This window comes from Gopherus evgoodei, unplaced genomic scaffold (genome assembly GCF_007399415.2).
Source record: "Gopherus evgoodei ecotype Sinaloan lineage unplaced genomic scaffold, rGopEvg1_v1.p scaffold_78_arrow_ctg1, whole genome shotgun sequence".
In the NCBI taxonomy this organism is placed as follows: domain Eukaryota; kingdom Metazoa; phylum Chordata; order Testudines; family Testudinidae; genus Gopherus; species Gopherus evgoodei.
The window spans coordinates 191058-216071 of record NW_022060099.1 but is presented as its reverse complement, the minus strand read 5'-3'; the positions used below and the strand labels follow the sequence as shown (position 1 = coordinate 216071).

At 54.5% G+C, this 25014-nt stretch overlaps 2 protein-coding genes across 2 annotated transcripts; one reads left to right on the top strand and one right to left on the bottom strand.

The window, feature by feature from the left end:
* Positions 1–983: 983 nt before the first annotated feature.
* On the bottom strand, positions 984–23061 carry LOC115643924. Its single transcript, XM_030547930.1, has 6 exons — positions 22995–23061; positions 21497–21811; positions 4512–4583; positions 3705–4052; positions 2180–2302; positions 984–1988 (listed from the first exon to the last, which is right to left on the bottom strand). Exons 1-6 carry the CDS (start codon positions 23059–23061, stop codon positions 1885–1887), a joined length of 1029 nt encoding a protein of 342 aa, XP_030403790.1. The 3' UTR covers positions 984–1884.
* Positions 6578–12469, top strand: LOC115643922. Its single transcript, XM_030547927.1, has 6 exons — positions 6578–7354; positions 8407–8736; positions 9021–9092; positions 10990–11337; positions 11434–11547; positions 12013–12469. Exons 1-6 carry the CDS (start codon positions 7288–7290, stop codon positions 12084–12086), a joined length of 1005 nt encoding a protein of 334 aa, XP_030403787.1. The 5' UTR covers positions 6578–7287; the 3' UTR covers positions 12087–12469.
* Positions 23062–25014: the final 1953 nt, after the last annotated feature.

The following is a 25014-nucleotide window of genomic DNA, read 5'->3' as shown; positions in this document are numbered from 1 at the left end:
CAGATGTTTTTTCTTGCTGCTGCTTCCTCTGCTTCATTCACAGACCCTGACCTCAGTCTCTCAGTCTGTTTGATTTTGTGTTTGATAAAGACACAGAAACTCATTCGCTCGCAGCCCACTGTGTGGCTGTATATAACACCCAGCGGAAGCCATCAAGCTGGTCATGACATAGAAATATCTTTGCATTGGTCAGTTTTATTCTCTCAAGAAAGGCCACAGGAAAAAAATATAATCTCGGATTTAGACTTGGCTGGAGAAAAGAATTTTTTTTTTCCCCCTTGGAAAATTTCAACAAATATATTGTACACTCTCATTGATTATTTTCTGTGGAGAATTTCAATGTTGTGGCGAAATCTCAAAAACAAAACAGTTTTGATTCAAAGAAGGGCCATGGAGGAGTTGTCATTCCAGGCCTCATTCTCTTTGGGCCAGAGTGTATCTTCTATGATGCATCCCTGCTAGGGACTCCTATAACACCCTGCCCTCATCCAGAGAGGAGAACGTGATGCATCGTGGAAGATGTAGTTCTTCCAAGGAGCATGCCCCATAGAGAATGTGGTACCTGAATTACAACTCCCATGGGGCACCACTTTGCAGTTTTCTGTGGGCCAGGCTCCTGGGCTGAACTGTACCCCTCCTCTTGCTGAGAGGAGTGACACCAATTCACACCAGCTGGGGATCTGGCCCCATCAACACCCCCAGAGGAGCGGCCGATTGACACCAGCTGGGGATCTGGCCCAAAGCCTCACACATCTATCACTATGGTCATCTGTAAGTAACAGAAGCAAAAGGCTCAGCGCGTTGACTAAGCACTAACCCTGGGAGATGCCTTCAAGGTTGTGTGATGAAGGGATCTCCTGCTGTTCCCTGTGTCTCCCTTTGCTTCACAGTCAGATCTGACTCTTCAGAGTCGCTGAGTCCGGATAGAGGCATATTCTGTGTGAGCCGGAGCCTTGAAAGTGATCTCGGCATAGTGCAGATCCTTGCTCGCGTTACCACCAGCTCTGCTGCGCCCCTGTTGAAGACACAAATCAAGTCACCCAGGCTCCATCTCCTGCTGGCGTCTTTCCAGCCCCGTGAGTGCATTTAAGGGGGAAGTAGGTAAAATGGAGACCCCTGGCTGTGTGTTGGGGGATCCGTGTGTGCTATTGTCCCAAGCACACACAGCCCCACGCCAGTGTGACTCAGCCCCCAGAGACCCTCCCAACTGGCTACAAGTCGGGATTGAGAGGCACCGGCAGACTGTGTGCGGAGAAGGGGGCCCAGGGCTGGAATAGCAGAGGGGCTGCGAGTTGAGATTCTTGCTGTCCACTTGTCTTTGTGCACAATGGTCTGTATGTACGTTCATGTCTGCCTGTCCCCATGTGCACGTCTGTCTGTCTAGATCAGTGGTTCTCAACCTTTCCAGACTACTGTATCCCTTTCAGGGGTCTGATTTGTCTCGCATTCCCCAAGTTTCACCTTAAAAACTACTGGCTTACAAAATCAGACATCAAAATACAAAAGTGTCACAGAGCACTGTTACTGGAAAATTGCTGAATTTCTCATTGTTACCATATAATTCTAAAAGAAATCAATTGAAATATAAATATTGTAGTTACACTCTACACTGAAATGTATGGAGCAGTGTAAACAATAAACTGGATGAAATTTTAAGATTGTACTGACTTTACTGGTATTTTTTATGTAGCCTGTTGTAAACCTATGCAAATATCTAGATGAATGGATGCACCCACTGAAGCCCTCGGTGCTGAAAACCACTGGTCTAGATGATAGATAACCTGGTACTTTTGCAGCTTCCGTTCTTGTAATATCTAACGGCTATAGCACCCCAACCCTCTCCCATGTTCCACTGCTTTCTACCACAGTCACATGGACCACGCGTCAACGCTGTCTTGAAACGGACAATGCCACCCAGTTAAACTCAGGCTCCAATTTTAATGGTCTCACCTTTGCCGGCTGCTGCTGTTGGGTGTCTGGGGAGGCTGCTGGGGAGGAGAGAAGGAGGCCTGGGTTATTGTTGGAAGAGATGAATGGAGGTGTAGGAACTGAACACAGGACTGGAGAAGGTAGATTGGAGGCTCCCATTCCCCCTTGCACCAGGAGGACGGAAGAGAAGTACATTTTGAACAGCGGAAGAACGGGCAGGTGGAGTGAGCGTGGAAGGAGGAGTAAATACCTGTGCGTCTGCGCAGCAGGAGGGCGGTAACTAAGATGATGATGCTGACACCTGCCAGAGCAGTCGTGGCTCTGTAGATGGTGAGTTCTGTGCTGGTGTCCTGCTTCGATTCCTTTCTATTGTCTAAATAAAAGGAAGGAGGTTAATGTTTCCTGTGACAAGAATCTCTCCTGGGAAGAGCCACAGGAAGCCATTTCTGGTGTATTTTGTTGTAGCACTGGATTCTGATCTCATTGGTACCGTACCGGTGTGAATGCAGAGTGACTCCGCTGATGCTAATGGAGTCAGGGCTGGATTCCGATGTCACTAGCCCTGGTGTGAATCCGGAGTGTCTCCATTGACACCAATGGAATCAGGGCTGGATTCTGATCTGAGCTCCCAAAGTGAATCTGGAGTAACTCCATTGCAGTGAATGGAATCCAGTCTGTATTCTGGTCTCCATTACCCAGTGTGAATCCAGAGCGACCCCACGGATGTTAGCGGAGTCAGGGCTGGATTCTGATCCCTCTGAGTCCAATGTAAATCTGGACTGACACCACTGATGCCAAAAGAATGAGGGCCGAATACTGATCTCAGTGATTCTGGTGTGAATCCAGAGTGAGCCCACCGACACCAATGGAGTCAGTCCGGATTCTGATCTCAGTGAATCTGGAGTGACCCAGTGACATCTGTGGAGTTGCTCCCAAATGGAGGCGGGTCCGCTTCGGTTGGCGCAGTGTGTTAGTGGCCAACTGTCCTCGGGTCTGGGCTAATGGCCGGCAACCTCCATTCATACATGGGACCAACGGGAGAGAATCCCAAGTGACTGGTACAGCAGAGAGTGTGATGGGGCCATGTAGGTCACGGGGCCGTTCTGGTCTCTCTCTGGGACTCTGGCTATGGGGCTGTGGGTGGCTGATTTCTGGGCCTGTGTGTGCCTCTCTGTGTCTCTGGCTCTGGGGTTCTGTTTCCCTCACTCACTCCTGCATTAAACAACTAACTTCCTCTCCAACAAACACTGCAAGAAAACTCCCCCAGTCTCCACCGGCGCCTATTACAAAGCCCTTCGCAGGTGCCAGCATGAGTCTGATCTTCCCGCAGTGAGTCAGCAGGGCCGCGTCATAACCTCACCTTTAGCAGGCCAAAGAGCTCCGAGCCAACCCGGGCCAATAGCGAGAGAAGAGAGAGAGAGAGAGACGTCTCTGGGCGCACCGTGGCTCTCGGGAGAAGTGGGGGTCTGGCTTTCTAACCACCGCTCTCACCCCAAGGTACTGACAGGATGTGAGACAGGCCAGAGCTGCAGCCAGCAACAACTTGGCAGAAAAGCCGCCTCGAGTCGGCCAGGAGATTGTATAATATAAACCTGACAGCCCCCACAGCATGAGCATCACTCAGATATTCCTGATCTCCACTCCTCCTTGGAGCCAGACCCATCTCCCATTCCCTGCTCCCAGAGCCAGCCCGTCCCTGACCTTGGGGCCCGACTGGCGCCAGTGCCTCCTATAGGGGATGGGTCCCGGATACCCCCCCTCCCCCCAACTCCTACCAGTCACACTCTGGTTTCTCCTCAACACTCTTAGATCTGTGCCTTCTCCCATCCCTGTTGTCTCATTCTGGATTTCGATGCAGCACTGATAGAGGCCAGAGTCTCTCTTGTCCAGTTTACCCAGGGTCAGTGTCGCGTTCCCCTTACTGATCTCAACCAGCCTGGACACATGGAGCCGCCCCTGGTAGAAGGGGTGCTTAGCATCCAGCACCACGTCTTCTCCAGAGCCCCTGAACCAAAGCACCTTGGCTCTGCTGCCATTTCTGTTCTGGAAGGTGCAGCTTAGGGTCACGTTCTCCCCGACTGTTGCGTTGAGGGACTTGGGCTCCTGAGAAACTCTTAGACCATCTAGGGAAGAGAGAGAACCCGCATCATACACTGGGCAGCACCGTGTGGCAGGAGAGACCTGTCCTGGCCTTTAGAGAGAACAGCATCCGCTGTGTTCCTGTGTGTAGAGCTAAACCTTCACCGCTCGCTAGTTTAGTAATAGTGTCTGTCTCTCTGTTCCCTGATTCTCCATCTTCATCCATCCTCCGACCTTAGATCCATCCATCCATTATCCATCCTGGCTCTATCCATCTATAGACCCATCTAGCCATTCTCCAGTCTAGAGCCGTCCATCCAACCTTTCATTCCTAGACCCATGCCCCTCAATTCACATCTGCTCTCCATTTGTGTTCCTCGTTCCCTAGATCAACACTGATTTAGCTGTCTCCAGGGAAGATCTGCAATCCTAGATGCTGGATAAATCCAGTGATGTGTTCACCTTATCAAGAACGATATCCCAGAATTGCGCAGGAAACTCACCCTGTTTCTGGCCGAATGCTCCCACATTTGGGTTCGGCGCCCTCTTGCAACCAGCTGGAATTTCTGCAACAGCTTAATTTGAATGAAAAAACAGGAGTCAGTGGGTGAGGTTCTGTAGCTATGTGCAGGAGGTCAGAGTAGGGAATTGTGAAGGTACCTTTTGGCTTTAAAGTCCAGGAGAACAGTTTTGTGCATTTCTGATGTCCGCCACCTTGGCTAACGTGCTGCGGATTGAACTGGGGACCTCAACATCTAAAAGCACAAGTTGCTACAGCTTGAGCTAGAAGAGCTGGGGGCTGTAACAAGTTGTATTCTGGGTAGATCAGCACAGAACGGGATCTCCTAACTCACACTCTTTGGTCCTGAGACATTCAGTAAGGAAATGAACGATCCAGTCTGCACAGAAGCCCTGGGCTGGCTAATCCGATATTAAATCCAGTCTAGTTTACCCTGCTCCACATTTTCTGTTTGCAGCGTAATAAACATTTGTGTGGGAGCGAGAGATTAGAGACATCTCGAGGAGAGAGGGAGGGATAGATACTGTGGGTGGAAGGATGGAGGGATAGATACTGTCGAGGGAAGAATGGATGGAGAGCTAACAGAAGGATGAATGGATAGAGGGGAAAGGTGGGTGAATGGATAGATAACGGAAAGCTGGAGGGATAGTGCAGAAGAAGGATGGATGGATGGATTGGATGAGCTAGATGGGGATGTATGGGGGTGACTAGATATGTCTTTGGGTGGGAAGGGATGGACAGATTGACCTGGCGGAGTAGAAAGACTGACCTCCAGGTTAGCTAGCCAAGATTTGCTGACATACCTGCTATCCAGGTAGGGATGAGGAGGACAATGCAGAGGACGGGGCTCAGAGCCGGCAGCTGCTCCATTCTGCTTCACCCTGTCTGGGTGGCTCCGCAGAGCCCGCTCAGCTCAGCCTCAGCATCCTCCGGAAGCGTCAGTCTACGAGGGCCGGTGGAAGAGTTTGTGGTCAGCACCTCTGAGATGGTCCGGATGAGCGGGGGAGGAGAGTTAAGTGTGTGTCTGTGCTATTAAACGTAACAGGGGCCTGTGTACGTATCTGTGAGCATGTGCGCCCCCTGCTGCCATGGATCAGCCTCGCTTCTCCATGTGTCCTGGACCCCAGACCGCCCACAGCTGTGGGAGATTCCCCTCAAAGCTGGGGTGGCCTGAGAATCAGGAGCAGGCCTCCCCATCTGCCCTGGGAGGTGGCACAGGGACAGCTGGCCTATCTGTAAAGTAGGTGGATTTGGCCCTGCGTGTTTTACTAGCAGGGGAAGGTGGATGGAAGAGGGTGGAACAGGGCAGGATGGATGGATCGATCCGTCCTCAGTGCCTTTAGGCTGTCTGTCAGTAATTCATCTCGGCCATCTGTCTGCGGAGAAGGCCCTGTCTGCATCCACTCGTCCGTCCATCCATCCTTCACTCTGTCCATCTGTCTGTGGTAGGGCCCTCTATCTATCCAGCCAGCCAACCATTGCTCCATGCATCTGTACGTGGAGAAAGTCTTCCTTCCATCCGTCCACCCATTGCTCCATCCATTCCACCGCTCCATCCGTCTGTCTGTGGTTGGGCCCTATGTCCGTCCATCCATGGATCAGTCTGTAGCTAGAATCATAGAAGATTAGGGTTGGAAGAGACCTCAGGAGGTATCTAGTCCAACCCCTTGCTCAAAGCAGGAACAACCCCAACTAAGTCATCCCAGCCAGGGCTTTGTCAAGCTGACCTTAAAAACCTCTAAGGAAGGAGATTTCACCTCCTCCCTAGGAAACCCTTTCCAGTGCTTCACCACTCTCCTAGTGAAATAGTGTTTCCTAATGTCCAACCTAGACCTTCCCCACTGCAACTTGAGACCATTGCTCCTTGTTCTGTTATCTGCCACCCTGAGAACAGCCGAGCTCCATCCTCTTTGGAACCCCCCTTCAGGTAATTGAAAGCAGCTATCAAATCCCTCTCACTCTTCTCTTCTGCAGACTAAACAATCCCAGTTCCCTCAGCCTCTCCTCATAAGTCATGTGCTCCAGCCCCCTAATCATTTTCATTGCCCTTGGCTGGACTCTCTCCAATTTGTCCACATCCCTTCTGTGGTGAGGGGCCCAACACTGGACACAGTACTCCCGATGTGGCCTCACCAGGTAAGGCCCACCATCTATCCATCCATCTGTAATACACTCTCTATCTGGCTATAGCTCTCTGTCCTCCTCCCTGTAATTCGCTCTCTCTCTCTCTCTCCATCCCTCACACACTGTTTTCCCTCTGCACTCCTGTCACCTCCAGGATCTCTGCCCTGACAATGGTCCTGCCTCTCACACCTAGCTCCCAGCTGCCCCTGGGACAGCTGATCTCCTCCAGCAGTCCCTGGAGCCAGCAGCTCCCTCTGGGATCCACTGGGGGATCATTTTGGGGCAGTGGGAGGGGGCTGGAACCCACGGAGTGATAAGGACACCATCACCACTGGGGTGCCCCATCCCTACGGACAGCGGCTGCCTCAGAGAGGCCGAGGGCCCTGGGGATGCAGAAATGAACCTGTCCTGCTGCTGAACGCAACACCCCTGGTCAGTTTCGCTTTCACACTCACCTGCCCACAGGCTCAGTGACCTCCTGGCTGCCTCGTATCTGAGCAGGCGCCTCCCCCTCGCCAGCCACAAGAGTTTCCACTGCATGCCAAGGCTGCTCACTCCGGAGCAGCCGTTACTTGCTGTCCCTGGGTCTCGTCTGCTCGACAGTCCCGGTCTGTGACTCCCAGCCCACGGAGAGCATGGGGCGGCTGCCAGCCCCTAGCATCATCTACTTCATCGTCTTCATCGTCCCCTCAATAGCAGCTGGTGAGATAAGCTCAGAGTTGTGGGGGGAATGGAGACAGAACCTAGGAGCACAGCCCCCCCCTCGCTCTAACGCTCTAGACCCCCACTCCCCTCCCATAGGGGTATGGAGAGGTGGTCTCAGAATACACAGACAGCTGAGGATGGCTAGCTGGATGGATGGAAAGGGAATGAGATGGAGGGGGGTGTTTGGGGATGGATGGATAAGGAGAAAGGGAGGGGGCAGATGAGGATGGATGGATGGATAGAGAGAGAGGTGTATGAGGATAGATGGATAGATAGGAGAATACGTGCAGGGGTTATACGGGGATGGACAGGTTTATTCTAGAGGACTGTCTGGCCTACCATCATTAAGGTTTAGACCAGCTTCCTCTTTAAAGCTTGACTAAAGTCCGCACGGTTCCTTGCGTTGCCTTGAAATGCGGTGTGCTTCCCAGGGCTGCAGGCTGGGGCTCGTGGGTAGAGGGGTGTGGAGAGGAATGGATGGTGCAGGTTAGCGGTGGATGCATGGACAGAGGGACAGAACTGAGCATGGATGGAGGGAAGGACAGATAACTGAGTACAGCAGGATGGACAAAACTGAGGGTGGATGGATGGAGCTGAAGACGGATGGAGCTGAGGGTGGATGGATAGGTGGAGGTGAGGTTGGACTGAGGATGGATGGGTGGATGGATGGAGATAGGACAGACATGGATGGATGGATGAGAGAGCTGGGGGTGAATGGATGGACGGACGGACAGGGCTGAGGGTGGATGGACAGACGAACAGATGGATCTGAGGATGGATGGATGGGGCAGGCGATAAACAAGTGGATGGATGGACAGATGGACAGAGCTGAGGATGGATGGATGCACAGAGCCGATGGTGGATGGATGGAAAGTGCTGAGGACAGACGGGTCTCGGGCTGGGTAGAGCAGTCGAGCGACAGATGACAGACAGACAGACTCTGCTATGCGAAGGCCAGGGGGACGGACAGACGGATGCGGCCAGCGCCCCATGACAGCAGCGCAGTCCCTGCCATATGTCTGTCATGTAGCTTGTTCTGCTCCCTGCAGGTCTCAGGGTTCAGCAGCTGCCCCCCACGGCAAGCGTCCCAGCCAGGGGCAGCATCACCCTGAGCTGCACCTTCAACAGCCACAACCGGACCGGGACACAAGTCACCTGGGCCAGGGGCTCCCGGGAGGCCGTCGTGCTGGACCCCGCCCACCCGTTCTACCAGGGGCGGCTGGCCCAGAGCCAGCGGGACCAGCAGGGCCGGGCAGAGGCCACGGTGACCCTGTCGGAGCTGATGGAGAGGGACTCAGATCTCTACTACTGCTACATCACGTACCCGCAGGGCGAGCAGGCGAAGGGCACCGGGACCACCCTGACTGTGATCGGCAGAGGTGACTTGGGGGGCTTGGGACACGGGGCCTTTCCCTCTAGGGGACGTTGGCTCCGATCTGGGCCCAGGGCGGGGACTGGCTGGCTCAGGGGGGCGGGAAATGGGGAATTTCCCCTTTAGGGGCTGCCAGCCCATGAATCTCCTAACCCCTCATTTCTCTTGTCTAGAGTCCCAGGGGGATGTGAGCTCTGTTCCCGGAGCAGTCAACCCGGGGCTGTTGGGTGGTCGGGTCGTTCATTTGTGCATTGACTGCGCCAAGTTCTTTTATTTTTAATTCAAACGAAGCTGTTGCAGAAATTCCAGCCGGCTGCAAGAGAGCGCTGGTCCCAAATCTTGGAGCATTTGGCCAGAAACCGGGTGAGTTTGCCACGGAGTTCGGGGTAACAGCTCTTGTTGGGGTGAAGAAATAACTGGGTTTATCCAGTCTCCAGCATTGCAGCGCTTCTCTGGGGATAGAGAGAGCAGTGTGGACAGAGGGCGGGAGGGATAGAAAGGGAGGCTGGATGGCTGAATTGACAGACGTGGTGTGATGGGTTGGATCACAGAAAACCCTTTGGGAACTGCCAACTGATGTGCTGAGATACCCCTGAGCCTGTTTTCCCTGCCAGCCTGGGACTTCAGTGCCCTGCCTGGTTCGAGCCAGACACACCAGCCTGCTGCAACCCAGACCCAGGTCTGAACAATGTCCCCCAGAAGCTGCAGGCTTGACTGAAAACAGCTTCAGAAGTGCTCCCGTCTCCAGCACCCAGACACCCAGCTCCCAATGGGGTCCAACCCCCAAATCAATCCGTTTTACCCAGTATAAAGCTTATGCAGGGTAAACTCATCAATTGTTCACCCTCTATAACCCTGACAGAGAGAGATGCACAGCTGTTTGCCCCCCCTCCCCCCGTCCCCGTATTAATACATACTCTGGGTTAATTAATAAGTAAAAAGGTGATTTTATTAAATACAGAAAGGAAGATTTAAATGGCTCCAAGTAATAACAGACAGAACAAAGTGAATTACCAAGCAAAACAAATTAAAAGATGCAAATGTAAGCCTAGTACCATAGGAAAGTGATCACAGATGAAATCTCACCCTCCGCGATGTTCCAGGAAGCTTCTTTTACAGACTAGCCTCCTTCTGGGCTGGGTCCAGCAGTCACTCCCACCCCTGTCGTTACTGCCCTTTGCTCCAGTTTCTTTCAGGTTTCCTTTGGGGTGGAGAGACCATCTCTTGAGCCAGCCTGAAGACAAAATGGAGGGGTCGCCTAGGATTTATATAGTTCCTCTCTTGCGGGTGGACCAGGGCCCGGTTCAGGCACCAGTTTAGCAAGCAGGTGCTTGGGGCGGCCACTCTGGAGTGGGGCAGCACGTCCAGCTATTCGGCGGCAATTCAGCAGAGGATCTCTCACTCCCGCTCGGAGCGACAGACCTCCCGCTGTATTGCCGCAGATTGCGATCGCGCTGAGGAGAGGTGGGTTGTTTTGTTTTGCTGCTTGAGGCAGCAAAACCCCTGGAGCCGGTCCTGGGTGGACACCCCTCCCTTCCCCGTGTAGAAATCCAGCTACAAGATGGAGTTTTGGAGTCACATGGGCAAGTCACATGTCCATGCATGACTCAGGACTTTACAGGTGGCAGCCATTGTTCATGTGCTACCTTGAACGTCCCCAGGTAGACTTCTTATGTGGATTGGAGTCTTCCAAGTTTCCATTGTCCGTTAAGAGTTTCTTAATTGGGCACTTAACTTGCAAATTCCTTTCTTAAGAAGCTGCCCACATGCCTTACTGAGGCTACTTAAAATCAGACATCATAGCCAATATTCATAACTTCAAATACAGAAATGACACATGTATGCAAACAGGATGAATAGATTCAGTGAATCATAACCTTTGCAGAGATATGTTACATGGCATATGTAGCATAAAACATACTCCAGTTATGTCAGAGATACATTCATAAGCATATTCCCATGAAGCATTATGGGGTGCAAGGTCACAGGTGGATCTAGACAGAAAGGGTGGCTAGGTAGCTGGATGGATGGATGGCTCCAGGACTGGAGAATGGACGGACCTAGGGTCCGAGGATGGGTGGATGAACCAAGGAGAATAAGGGAACAGAGAGACAGACACTGCTACTAGGCTAGCGAGAGGTGAAAGTTTAGCTCTGCACACAGGAACCCAGCGGCTGACGCTCTCTCTAAGGGCCAGGACGGATCTCTCCTGCCGCATGGTGCTGCCCGGTGTATGATGCGGGTTCTCCCTCTTCCCTAGCTGGTCTGAGAGTTTCTCAGGAGCCCAGGTCCCTCCGCGCCACAGCTGGGGAGAACGTGACCCTGAGCTGCACCTTCCAGAACAGAAACGGCAGCAGAGCCAAGGTCATTTGGCTCAGGGGATCCGGAGAGGATCTGGAGCTGGATTCTAACCATCCCTTCTACCGCGGGCGGCTCCGTGTGTCCAGGATGGACGAGCACAGACAGGGGAAGGCGACGCTGACCCTGGCTGAGCTGCAGGAGCGGGACTCTGGCCTCTATCAGTGCTGCATCAAACTCGACCGTGGGGAGACAGGGATGGGAGGAGGCACCGAGCTGAGAGTGATGGGGAGACACCAGAGTGCGTCCGGTGAGAGTCGGGGGCAGGGAATGGGGCCTGTCCCCTCTAGGAGGTGTCATCCCAGGAATCTCCTAACCCCTCACTTCTCTTGTCTATGGGGTCTAGGGGGACGTGAGCTCTGTCGGGACTCGGGGCCCCTCTTTTACCGAGCCGTCATCTCCCTGGCGCTCGTCGTTCTCTTCTCCCTGGGAATCGTCCTCAGCCTGCACCCTTGGAAAGGTACCGGCTCTGCCCGAGTTCCACCTTCACTTCCTATCCCAAATGGTTACATGGCATCACTGTGTGGGCTGGTAACCAGCCAGTGCCCCACCCCAGAGCCAGCTATATCTCAGCACTGTGCGAGTGATCCCCATGTAACCAGCCCCTGCCCGAGCCCAGAGCCAGCTGCTTCTCGGCACTGTGCGACGGATCCCCCTGTAACCAGCCCCTGCCCCATCCCAGAGCCAGCTGCTTCTCAGCACCAGGCAAGGGGTCCCTGTATAACCAGCCCATGCACCCCACCCTAGAGGGGCCATGTCTCAGTGCTGGGTGAGGGGACCCTGTATAAACAGCCCCGACGTTCTACCCCAGAGGTGGCTGCATTTCATCCCTGGTGGAATCAGTCTCTTTCTGATATTTATAGGGCTTCATCCCCGTAGCTTTTCCCCCCAGTGTGTTCGGTGACGCTCTCATTCTGTTTCCCAGGCGTCCCCGTGGATCCCATGGTGGGTGCTGGCTCCAAGGTGCCCCCGGCACCGGGACAGGTGTCTCTGATTTAGCTGCTCAGGGGGCCGGTCACTGGCAGGATTTTCCCAGCTCTGGTTCAGAAGCTGTCAGACTTCGCTGGACTCTGAGCCACCGCCAGGGGCTTCTCTGCTCTCCTCTGCTTCTGTCTGTGGGTCTGGCCGGTACAGCTTGGGTATGAGAAGAACAGTAAAGAAAAGGAAATATTTCTCCAGAGTCATTCCTCAGGGGACGATATTTTTCCATTTAGAAATCAACATTGAACACTGTAACAGAGTCAGCCACCAGAAAACCCGAATTCGAGAGAAAACCTACCTGGTTTGTACAGGACAAAACTGTCTGGAGCAGGCTTGATTGGTTAGAAGGAATTTGCCGCTTGAAAGAGAGACATGTTGCAAAAAATAAATATATTTCAATGTGTGGAAATAAAATCTGTTATGCAAAAATTCCTTTATTCAAAATCATGTTATTCCACGTGGGAAATAAATGACAGAAGGAACATGGCCTAGGATGAGACACCGGTTGAGGACAGAACCTAGGAGTCCTGGAGAAATATTTCCTTTTCTTTACTATTCTTCTCATATCTGTATATCCACCTACCTCACCCCTAGATCCATCTGAGTCTGTCCATCCGTCCACCTGCCCCACCCCTAGATCCATCTGAGTCTGTATATCCACCTACCCCACCCCTAGATCCATCTCTGTCTGTCCATCCGTCCACCTACCCAGGGCCGGCTGCTGGCACCAGCACAGGAAGCGGGCGTTTGGGGCGGCAATGGAAAGGGGCGGCACGTCTGGGTCTTCAGTGGCAATTCGGCAGTGGGTCCCTCAGTCCCCCAAAGGGAAGGACCAGCTGCCGAATTGCCGCCAAAGAATGAAGCAGCGCAGTAGAGCTGCCACCAAAATGACATTGATTGCAACACTGCTCCCTCTCCCCGCCCGACCTCCCAAATGGCACCCCTGTCGAGCGCCCCCAGGGCTGCTGGCGTGATCCTTGTTCAGAGATCTCTAGGGCCAGACCCAAAGTGGTGTCAGTTGTCTGTGGCTCCTCTGGCTTCAATGGAGCGGATTGCCAGAAGCCACTTGACAGCAGCTCAGATCCGGCCCAGAGGCTTTGACAGAATAAATCTCTGTGAACTGGTCTCGGGGCAGGGTTTGAGCTGCTCTCAGGGTGAGGAGAGTTATGTTTTCTGAAGGAACCCTAGAAAATCAAACCGGAATTGGCCCTTTACAGGGCCGCCCAGGGGGGGAGGGCGAGTGGGGCAATTTGCCCCGGGCCCTGCAGAGGCCCCCACGAGAATATAGCATTCTATTGTATTGCAACTTTTTTTATGGAAGGGGCCCCCAAAATTGCTTTGCTCCAGGTCCCCCGAATCCTCTGGGCAGCCCTGGCCCTTTATGCTCACCAGAGGGTGACACCCACGTGCTTAGCACTGCACGTACACGGGGAGGCGAGTGGGGTCTTGTGGGTACAGAGCAGGGGGCTCTGGGAGTGGAGCCAGGACTCCTGGGTTCTCTCCCCAGCTCTGGGAGAGGAGTGGGGTCTAGCGATTAGAGCGCCCCTGAGCCAGCCCACCCCCATCACTGCCTGGATGATGCTGGGGGCAGCTCCCTCCTCTCAGAGCGACCAGCCCAAGGTCTCTGCAGCGTCAGGTGTGGGTCCCCCCTGCCCCTGGCTGGAGAGATTTCTTTGCACCCGTGAGAGTGCAAAGAAGCATTTTTGGGCTCTGCAAGCTGAGCACTTGGAGATCGACTCCAGCTCGTAGATGGAAACCGTGGTCAGTTATTTGTGCGTCGCACACGGCCCTGACTCCAACACTTCTGTAGCTGGCTGTAAATCACCCTCCGCCCCATCTGCAGCTGCCTTTGCACAAGCTGCGGCCTCGCACAATGCTGAATTTCCTGTTTCTCACCACGACACCCAGGAGCACAAGTGCACACAGAGCCCCGGGCCACTCGGCGCGCTCCGGCCTGCCACAGAAACTGCAGCGAGTACCACAGTAGCAAACAGAGCCCCACCCCCACCCCACGAAACCGGGGTGCTGCACAGACCCCTCTGACCAACATCAGCGACCCTGTTACGCCAGGTGCTGCACAGACTCCCCCAACCAAAATCTGGGCCCCTTTCCTGTCGGGCTCTGCACAGACCTGAACTGAATAATGACAAACGGTTCTGGACTCCCAAATCTAGGAGAGGAGTGGGGTGGAGAAGGTCAGAGCAGGGGGCCTGGAAGCCTGGGTTCACTCCCTGGCTCTGGGACGGGAGTCGGGACTGATGGGCAGAGCAGGGGGGGCTGAGAGCCAGGGAGAGAAGCAAGCTAGAGATAACGAGGTTAGTTCAATCAGGGAGGATGAGGCCCTCTTCTAGCAGTTGAGGTGTGAACACCAAGGGAGCAGAAACTGCTTTTGTAGCTGGCTAGCCATTCAGTCTTTGTTCAGTCCTGAGCTGATGGTGTGAAATTTGCAGATGAACTGAAGCTCAGCAGTTTCTCTTTGGAGTCTGGTCCGGAAGTTTTTTTGCTGCAGGATGGCCACCTTAAGGTCTGCTATAGTGTGGCCAGGGAGGTTGAAGTGCTCTCCTACAGGTTTTTGTATGTTGCCATTCCTAATGTCTGATTTGTGTCCATTTAGCCTTTTCCGTAGAGACTGTCCGGTTTGGCCGATGTACATAGCAGAGGGGCATTGCTCCCTTGGTTTTCACACCTCAACTGCTAGAACGGGGCCTCATCCTCCCTGATTGAACTGACCTCGCCCACGAAAGCTCATGCTCCGAAACGTCTGTTAGTCTGTAAGGTGCCACAGGAGACCCTGCTGCTGTCACAGATCCAGACTAACACGGCTCCCCCTCTGCTAATTATGAATATGTTAATTAACCCTTAATTCCTAGGTGTAGTGCGACTATAGCTCGTGGTTAGGGTGAGATAAGTAGTGTTACTTACCGAAGTGAAATTCGGGTAACACCGCATCGCCATGGGCAGTTAATACATTTTTTTAATTTTTTTTGTTAATCTTCTCACTGAATCGGGGTAAAAAAGACGCCATAGGGCAGAGTTGGCTGGGAACGGCATGCTGGGAAATATGCAAATTGATTAAACAGCCCCAGCGACTGAAGTGCAGGCGCCTGGCGCTGCCGGGCAGCGGCCGTTAGGGGGCGTGAGAGGGGTGGTTGGAGGCCGGTTACGTACGCATGCGCCGTGCTAACCGCTAGGTCGGGACACGGGGATGTGCGCATGCGCCTGGTTTCAGTTTCGGTTCCGTCCCCAATCGGCTGGCACGTGCGCCCACCGGTCCCGGGTCACTGCGTTCCAGCGCGCATGCGTCTAGCCCGACCCTCTCACCGGGAATAGTTCTGCGTGCGCATGCGTACAACCTGTTCCTCCCCCTCCCTTTACTGCACTCCATGCGCATGGACAGGCGCCACTCCCGGGGCGCTTAATACGCATGCGCGCTGGTCGCTAGTCGTTGCCCACAGTAACTAACCCGCAGGAGGAGGGGTCCGAGCCTCCTTCCCCGCTGAGCGCGCGCGCCTCTATCCGGCGCGGCTTCCCGGCCCCTATTGCGCATGTCCGGAGCAGAACCCCGCGGCTGCGCGCTGCTCTCCGCCCGGCACCGCCCCCCGCCACGCGCCACTGCCGCGGCGGCGTCCAATGCGCGTGCGCCTCCTAACGGCCCCAGGGTCCGAGCCCCGCCCCTCCGGATCCCGAGCCCCGCCCCTGAGACACTTAACCCCGCCCCCTAGGGCCTCCTGCCCCAGGCACCCAAACCGACCCGACAGACCCTCTCCCCCCAGGGACCTAGCCCCGCCCCCAGACCCCCTCCTCCCCCCAGGGACCTAGCCCCGCCCCTCAGACCCCCCCTCCCCCAGGGACCTAGCCCCGCCCCTCAGACCCCCTCCTCCCCCCAGGGACCTAGCCCCGCCCCTCAGACCCCCTCCTCCCAGGGACATAGCCCCGCCCCTCAGACCCCCTCCTCCCTCCAGGGACCTAGCCCCGCCCCCCAGACTCCCTCCTCTCCCCAAGGACCTAGCCCCGCCCCTCAGACCCCCTCCTCCCCCCAGGGACCTAGCCCCGCCCCTGAGACACTTAACCCCGCCCCCTAGGGCCTCCTGCCCCGCAGGGACCCAAACCGACCCGACAGACCCCCCCCTCCCCCCAGGGACCTAGCCCCGCCCCCCAGACCCTCTCCCCCAGGGACCTAGCCCCGCCCCCCAGGCCCTCTCCCCCGGGGACCTAGCCCTCCCCTCAGACCCCCTCCTCCCTCCAGGGACCTAGCTCCGCCCCTCTGGGTCCCTACCCCCACCCCGAGACACTTAACCCCGCCCCCTAGGGCCTCCTGCCCCGCAGGGACCCAAACCGACCCGACAGACCCCCCCCTCCCCCCAGGGACCTAGCCCCGCCCCCAGATCCCCTCCCCCTGGGACATAGCCCCACCCCTCAGACCCTCCCCCCAGGGACCTAGCCCCACCCCTCAGATCCCCTCCTTCCCCCAGGGACCTAGCCCCACCCCTCAGACCCTTCCCCCAGGGACCTAGCCCCTCCCCTCAGATCCCCTCCTCCCCCCAGGGACCTAGCCCCGCCCCTCAGGATCCCAGCCTCCCCCGAACACCTGCCCCCCCAATGGCCCCAACTTCGCCTCACCCCCCCGGGGCGCCAGCCCCGCCCCCAGGGCCCTGTCCCCTGGTCCCCAAGGACGCCAGTGCCCCTCCCCGACGATCCCCACTCAGTGCCCTTCGTTTGCTAACGTTGTTCCCATCGAGTGGGGCATGACCCAGAACCAGCTTTTGCCCGCTCAGCTTTAGTCTCTCCAGAAAGAGGCAGCAGGAAAAACTGGAATCTCCGATTCAGAGTTGGCCGAAGAAAAGGATTTTTTTCCCTCACTGAAAATTTCGGCGAATAGATTGTGCGCTCTCATCGGCTATTTCCTGTGGAGAATTTCAGCGTTGGGGCGAAATCCCAAAAACCGAGCGGTTTTGATTCAAAGCCGGGCCGTGGAGGAGTTGTCACTCCAGGGCGTCGTTCTCCTTGGGGCAGAATGTATCTTCTATGCTGTATCCCTGCTAGGGACTCGTATAACACCCTGCCCTCATCCAGAGAGGAGAATGTGCTGCATCGTGCGAGATGTAGCTCTTCCAAAGAGTATGTCCCATAGGGAATGTGATACCCGCCCATGGGGCACCACTTTGCAGTTTTCTGTGGGCCAGGCTCCTGGGCTGAACTGTACCCCCCCTCTTGCTGAGAGGACTGACACCAATTCACACCAGCTGGGGATCTGGCCCCATCAACACCCCCGGAGGAGCGGCCGATTGACACCAGCTGGGGGTCTGGCCCAAAGCCTCACACATCTATCACTATGGTCATCTGTAAGGAACTGTCCAGAAGCAAAAGGCTCAGCCCCTTGACTGAGCACTAACCCTGGGAGATGCCTCCAAGGTTGTGTGATGAAGGGATCTCCTGCCGTTCCCTGCGTCTCCCTTTGCTTCACAGTCAGATCTGACTCTTCAGAGTCGCTGGGTCCGGACAGAGGTGTATTCTGTGTGAGCAGGAGACTTGAAAGTGATCTCGGCGTAGTGCAGATCCTTGCTCGCGTTACCACCAGCTCTGCTGTGCCCCTGTTGAAGACACAAATCAAGTCAGCCGGGCTCCATCTCCTGCTGCCGTCTTTCCAGCCCCGTGAGTGCATTTAAGGGGGAAGTGGGTAAAATGGAGACCTCTGCCTGTGTGTTGGGGGATCCGTGTGTGCTATTGTCCCAAGCACACACAGCCCCACGCCGCTGTGACTCAGCCCCCAGAGACCCTCCCAACTGGCTGCAAGTCGGGATTGAGAGGCACCGGCAGACTGTGTGCGGAGAAGGGAGCCCAGGGCTGGAATAGCAGAGGGGCTGCGAGTTGAGATTCTTGCTGTCCACCTGTCTTTATGCACAATGGTCTGTATATATGTACATGTCTGCCTGTCCCCATATGCACGTCTGTCTAGATCAGTGGTTCTCAACCTTTCTAGACTACTGTACCCCTTTCAGGGGTCTGATTTGTCTCGCATTCCCCAAGTTTCACCTTAAAAACTACTGGCTTACAAAATCAGACATCAAAATACGAAAGTGTCACAACCGCACTGTTACTGGAAAATTGCTGAATTTCTCATTGTTACCTAGGGTGACCAGATGTCCCGATTTTATAGGGACAGTCCCAATTTTTCACTCTTTTTCTTATATAGGCTCCTATTACCCCCTACCCCATCCCCATTTTTCACACTTGCTGTCTGGTCACCCTATTGTTACCATATAATTCTAAAAGAAATCAGTTGGAATATAAATATTGTAGTTATATTTCAGTGTAGAGTGTATAAACCAGTATAAACAAGAAACTGTCTGTGTGAAATTTTAGTTTGTACTGACTTTGCTGGTGTTTTTCATGTAGCCTGTTGTAAACCTATGCAAATATCTAGATGAATGGATGCACCCACTGAAGCCCTCGGTGCTGAAAACCACTGGTCTAGATGATAGATAACCTGGTACTCTTCTGCAGCTTCTGTTACTGTAATATTTAAGGGCTAAAGCACCCCTAACCCTCTCCCATATTCCATTGGTCAGGTTTCTACCACAGTCACACGGGCCACGCGTCAGCAGTGCCTTGAAACTGACTCCACCACCCCGTTAAACTCAGGCTCCAATTTTAATGGTCTCACCATTGCTGGCTGCTGCTGTTGGGTGTTTGGGGAGGCTGCTGGGGAGGAGAGAAGGAGGCCTGGGTTATTGTTGGAAGAGATGAATGGAGGTGTAGGAACTGAACAGAGCACTGGAAAATGTAGATTGGAGGCTCCCGTTCCCCCTTGCACCAGGAGGACGGAAGAGAAGTACATTTTGAACAGCGGAAGAACGGGCAGGTGGAGTGAGCATGGAAGGAGGAGTAAATACCTGTGCGTCTGCGCAGCAGGAGGGCGGTAACTAAGATGATGATGATGCTGACACCTGCCAGAGCAATCATGGCTTTGTAGATGGTGAGTTCTGTGCTGGTGTCCTGCTTCGATTCCTTTCTGTCCTCTAAGGGAAGAGACTGTCTAGGAAGGAGTATGGCAGAATGAGATCTAGGGGTCATAGTGGACCACAAGCTTAATATGAGTGAACAGTGTGATACTGTTGCAAAAAAAGCAAACATGATTCTGGGATGCATTAACAGGTGTGTTGTAAACAAGACACGAGAAGTCATTCTTCTGCTTTACTCTGCGCTGGTTAGGCCTCAACTGGAGTATTGTGTCCAGTTCTGGGCACCCCATTTCAAGAAAGATGTGGAGAAATTGGAGAGGGTCCAGAGAAGAGCAACAAGAATGATGAAAGGTCTTGAGAACATGACCTATGAAGGAAGGCTGAAGGAATTGGGTTTGTTTAGTTTGGAAAAGAGAAGACTGAGAGGGGACCTGATAGCAGTTTTCAGGTATCTAAAAGGGTGTCATCAGGAGGAGGGAGAAAACTTGTTCACCTTAGCCTCCAATGATAGAACAAGAAGCAATGGGCTTAAACTGCAGCAAGGGAGATTTAGGTTGGACATTAGGAAAAAGTTCCTAACTGTCAGGGTAGTTAAACACTGGAATAAATTGCCTAGGGAAGTTGTAGAATCTCCATCTCTGGAGATATTTAAGAGTAGGTTAGATAAATATCTATCCGGGATGGTCTAGACAGTATTTGGTCCTGCCATGAGGGCAGGGGACTGGACTCGATGACCTCTCGAGGTCCCTTCCAGTCCTAGAGTCTATGAGTCTATGAGTCTATGAGTAAATAAAAGGAAGGAGGTTAATGTTTCCTGTGGCAAGAATCTCTCCTGGGAAGAGCCACAGGAAGCCATTTCTGGTGTATTTTGTTGTAGCACTGGATTCTGATCTCATTGGTACCGTACCGGTGTGAATGCAGAGTGACTCCGCTGATGCTAATGGAGTCAGGGCTGGATTCCGATGTCACTAACCCTGGTGTGAATCCGGAGTGTCTCCATTGACACCAATGGAATCAGGGCTGGATTCTGATCTCAGAGCTCCCAAAGTGAATCTGGAGTAACTCCATTACAGTGAATGGAGTCCAGTCTGTATTCTGGCCTCCGTGATCCCAGTGTGACTCCAGAGTGACCCCACTGATGCCAAGGGAATCCGGGCCGTATACTGATCTCCGGTGTGAATCCAGAGTGAGCCCACTGACCCCAATGGAGTCAAGTATCGGGGGGTAGCCGTGTTAGTCTGTAGCCACAAAAACAATGAGCAGTCCAGTGCATCTGAAGAAGTGGGTTTTTTACCCTTGAACGCTTATGCCCAAATAAATCGGTTAGTCCTTAAGGTGCCACCGGACTCCTCGTTGTTTTTTGACCCCAATGGAGTAAGTCCGGATTCTGATCTCAGTGACTCTGGAGTGACCCCAGTGATGTCTGTGGAGTTGCTCCTAAATAGAGGCCACAGAGGCGGGTCTGGTTAGGTTGGTGCAGCGTGTTAGTGGCCAGCTGCCCTCCTGGGGTCTGGGCTAATGGCCAGCAACCTCCATTCATACATGGGACTAGCGGGAGGGAATCCCAAGTGACCGGTACAGCAGAAAGCCTGGTGGGGCCGTTTGGGTCACAGGGCTGTTCTGGTCTCTCTCTGGGTCTGTGCTGCGTGTCTATGGGGCTGTGGGTGGCTGATTTCTGGACCTGTGTGTGCCTCTCTGTGTCTCTGGACCTGGGGTTGTGTGTGCCCCTCACTCACTCCTGCATTAAGCAACCAGCTTCCTCTCCAAAAAAACACTGCAACAAAACTCCCCCAGTCTCCACCGGCGCCTATTGCAAAGCCTTTCGCAGGTGCCAGCATGAGTCTGATCTTCCCGCAGTGAGTCAGCAGGGCCGCGTCATAACCTCACCTTTGGCAGGCCAAAGAGCTCCGAGCCAACCCGGGCCAATAGCGAGAGAAGAGAGAGAGAGAGACGTCTCTGGGCTCACTGTGGCTCTTGGGAGAAGTGGGGGTCTGGGTTTCTAACCACCGCTCTCACCCCGAGGCGCTGACAGGATGTGAGACAGGCCAGAGCTGCAGCCAGCAATAACTCGGCAGAAAAGCCGCCTCGAATCAGTCAGGAGATTGTTTAATTTAAACCTGACGACCCCCCACAGCATGAGCATCGGTCAGATATTCCTGTTCTCTACTCCAGATTGCAGCCAGCCCCATGTCCCAATCTCCGCTCCCTGAACCAGCCAGTCCCCCACCTTGGGGCCGGATTGAAGCCAATGCTCCCTAGAGGGGACAGGCCCCATGCCCCATTCCCCGCCCCCCTGAGTCAGCCAGTCCCCCAACCTCGGGCAGATCAGAGCTGGAGTCCCCTAGAGGGGAAAAGCCCCATGTCCCATTCCCCGCCCCCCTGAGCCAGTCAGTCCATGCCCTGGGGCCAGATCGGAGCCAATGTCCCCTAGAGGGAAAGGCCCCGTGTCCCAAGCCCCCAAGTCACCTCTGCCTATCACAGTCAGGGTGGTCCCGGTGCCCTTCGCCTGCTCGCCCTGCGGGTACGTGATGTAGCAGTGGTAGAGATCTGAGTCCCTCTCCATCAGCTCCGACAGGGTCACCGAGGCCTCCTCCCGGCCCTGCTGGTCCCGCTGGCTCTGGGCCAGCCACCCCGGTAGAAGGGGTGGGCGGGGTCCAGCACGACGGCCTCCCGGGAGCCCCTGGCCCAGGTGACTTGTGTCCCGGTCCGGTTGCGGCTGTGGAAGGTGCAGCTCAGGGTGACGCTGCCCCCGGCTGGGACGCTCGCCATGGGGGGCAGCTGCTGAACCCCGAGACCTGCATGGAGAATGAGCTACATGACAGACATATGGCAGGGACTGCGCTGCTGTCATGGGGTGCTGGCTGCATCCGTCTGTCCATCCCCCTGGCCTTCCCGTGGCAGAGTCTGTCTGTCTGTCATCTGTCGCTCGATTGCTCTACCCAGCCCGAGACCTGTCTGTCCTCAGCACTTTCCATCCATCCACCATCGGCTCTGTGCATCCATCCGTCCTCAGCTCTGTCCATCTGTCCATCCATCCACTTGTTTATCACCTACCCCATCCATCCATCCTCAGATCCATCTGTTCCTCTGTCCATTCACTCACCCACCCATTCTCAGCCCTGTCCGTCCAACCATCCATTCATCCTCAGCTTTCTCATCCATCCACCCATCTGACCTTATCTCCCTCCGTCCACCTGTCTGTCCATCCGTCCACCTGTCTGTCTGTCCTCAGCTCCACCTTGCCATCCATCCACCATCTGGCTGTCTTCAGCTCCATCCATCCATCTCTCCCTCCATCCACCCATCCTCAGCTCCGTCCAGCTGTCTTCAGCTCCATCCATCCACCCTCAGCCTTGTCCATCCTGCTGTACTCAGTTATTTTTCCCTCCCTCCATCCATGCTCAGGTCTGTCAATCTATCCGTGCATCCGCAGCTAACCTGGACCAGCCATTCCACTCCACACCCCACGAGCCCCAGCCTGCAGCCCGGGAAGCACACCGCATTTCAGGGCAATGCAAGGAACTGTGCAGACTTTAGAGCACTTAGGAGAGTCAAGTTTTAAAGAGGAAGCTGGTCTAAACCTAAACGATAGTAGGCCAGACAGTCCTCTAGAATAAACCTGTACATCCCCTGCCCGTATTCCCCCATCTATCCATCCATCCTCATACAGCTCTCTCTTTATCCATCCATCCACCCCAAACACCCCCTCCATCTCTCTAGTTATCCATCCATCCCCATCCATCCCCTCCCTTTCTCCTTATCCATCCATCCCCAAACACCCTGCTCCATCTCGTTCCCTTTCCATCCATCCAGCTAGCCTCCTCAGCTGTCTGTGTATTCTGAGACCATCTCTCCATACCCCTATGGGAGGGGAGTGGGGGGTTAGTGGGTTAGGGCAGGGGGAGGGAGTCCAGGACTCCTGGGTTCTGTCTCTATTCCCCCCATAACTCTGAGCTTGTCTCACCAGCTGCTATCGAGGGGATGAAGAAGACGATGAAGCAGATGATACCAGGGGCCGGCGGCTGCCCCATGCTCTCTGTGGGCTGGGAGTCACCCCAGGAGTCACAGACTGGGACTGTCGAGCAGACGAGACCCAGGGACAGCAAGTAACGGCTGCTCCGGAGTGAGCAGCCCGGATGCGCGATGGAAACTCTTGTGGCTGGTGAGCGGGAGGTGCCTGCTCAAATACCAGGAGGTCACTGGGCCTGTGCGCAGGTGAGTGTGAAAGCGAAACTGACCAGGGGTGTTGCATTCAGCAGCAGGTTGGGTTCATTTCTGCATCTCCAGGGCCCTCGGCCTCGCTGATACAGCCACTGGCCGTAGGGCTCAGGAGCCCTGGTGTGGATGATGTCTTTCTAGCTCCGTCAGTCCCAGACCCCTCTCACTGCCCCAAAATGATCCCCCAGTGGATCCCAGAGGGAGCTGCTGGCTCCAGGAACCACGGGAGGAGATCAGCTGTCCCAGGGGCAGCTGGGAGCTACATGTCGGTGACAGGATCATCGGGGAGTTTCCACTGTCAGGGCAGAGATCGGTGCTCAGGGGGAGCTGGAGGTGACGGGGGTGCAAAGGGAAAATGAGCTGTGCAGGATGAAGAGAGAGAGTGTATTACGGGGGCGCTGGGGGACAGAGCTATATACAAATAGAAAGTGTATTACATACGGATGGATGGACAGACGGACAGAGGGCTCCACCCCAAACAGATGGATGGAGTGGTGGGTGTATGGATGGAACCATGGATGGAGACAGGGTCCTACAACAGACAGATGGACAACGACGGATGGATGGACAGAGCAGTGGGTGGACGGATGGAGACAGGGCCTTCTCCGCAGACAGATGGACAGAATTAATTGCTGACAGACAGACCGAAGGCACTGAGGACGGATCGATCCATTCATCCTGCCCTGTTCCACCCTCTTCCATCCACCTCCCTCACAATAAAACACACGGTGCCAAACCTGCCTACCATACAGACAGGCCATCTATCCCTCTGCTACATCCCAGGGCTGATGGGGAGGTGGGGGGATCCTGTTCCCTCTGCTCCCAATTCACAGGCCATCCCATCTCTGAGTAGAGAGGAATCCCCTGCAGCTGTGGGCGGCCTGGGGTCCAAGACATGGAGAAGATCAGAGCTGATCCATCCCAGCAGGGGGCACCCATGGTCACAGCCACGAAGGGGATAGAGAATAAAACAGAGAATATCTTATTGCCCTTATATAAATCCATGGTACACCCACATCTCGAATACTGTGTACAGATGTGGTCTCCTCACCTCAAAAAAGATATTCTGGCACTAGAAAAGGTTCAGAGAAGGGCAACTAAAATGATTAGGGGTTTGGAGAGGGTCCCATACGAGGAGAGATTAAAGAGGCTAGGCCTCTTCAGTTTGGAAAAGAGGAGACTAAGGGGGGATATGACAGAGGTCTATAAAATCATGAGTGATGTGGAGAAAGTGGATAAGGAAAAGTTATTTACTTATTCCCATAATACAAGAACTAGGGGTCACCAAATGAAATTAATGGGCAGCAGGTTTAAACCAAATAAAAGGAAGTTCTTCTTCACGCAGCGCAGAGTCAACCTGTGGAACTCCTTGCCTGAGGAGGTTGTGAAGGTTCGGGCTATAACAGTGTTTAAAAGGGCACTGGATAAATTCATGGTAGCTAAGGCCATAAATGGCTATTAGCCAGGCTGGGTAAGGGATGGTGTCCCTAGCCTCTGTTTGTCAGAAGAGGGAGATGGATGGCAGGAGAGAGATCACTTGGTCATTGCCTGTTACGTTCACTCCCTCTGGGGCACCTGGCATTGGCCACTGTCGGTAGACAGATACTGGGCTGGATGGACCTTTGCTCTGACCCAGTACGGCCGTTCTTATGTAGGTACACAAACCCCTGTCATGTTTAATAGCACAAACACACACCCAACTCTCCTCTCCCCCTTATCTGGCCCATCTCAGAGGTGCTGACCACAAACGCTCCCAGCGGCCCTCA

Coding starts and splice junctions, on each gene's coding strand:
- LOC115643922 (XM_030547927.1), top strand. CDS start 7,288: ATGGGGCGGCTGCCAGCCCCTAGCATCATCTACTTCATCGTCTTCATC. Junction 7,355..8,406: donor CGTCCCCTCAATAGCAGCTG/GTGAGATAAGCT, acceptor TGCTCCCTGCAG/GTCTCAGGGTTCAGCAGCTG. Junction 8,737..9,020: donor CCTGACTGTGATCGGCAGAG/GTGACTTGGGGG, acceptor ATTCAAACGAAG/CTGTTGCAGAAATTCCAGCC.
- LOC115643924 (XM_030547930.1), bottom strand. CDS start 23,061: ATGGGGCAGCCGCCGGCCCCTGGTATCATCTGCTTCATCGTCTTCTTC. Junction 21,812..22,994: donor CATCCCCTCGATAGCAGCTG/GTGAGACAAGCT, acceptor CTCGGGGTTCAG/CAGCTGCCCCCCATGGCGAG. Junction 4,053..4,511: donor AGCATTCGGCCAGAAACAGG/GTGAGTTTCCTG, acceptor TCTCTTCCCTAG/ATGGTCTAAGAGTTTCTCAG.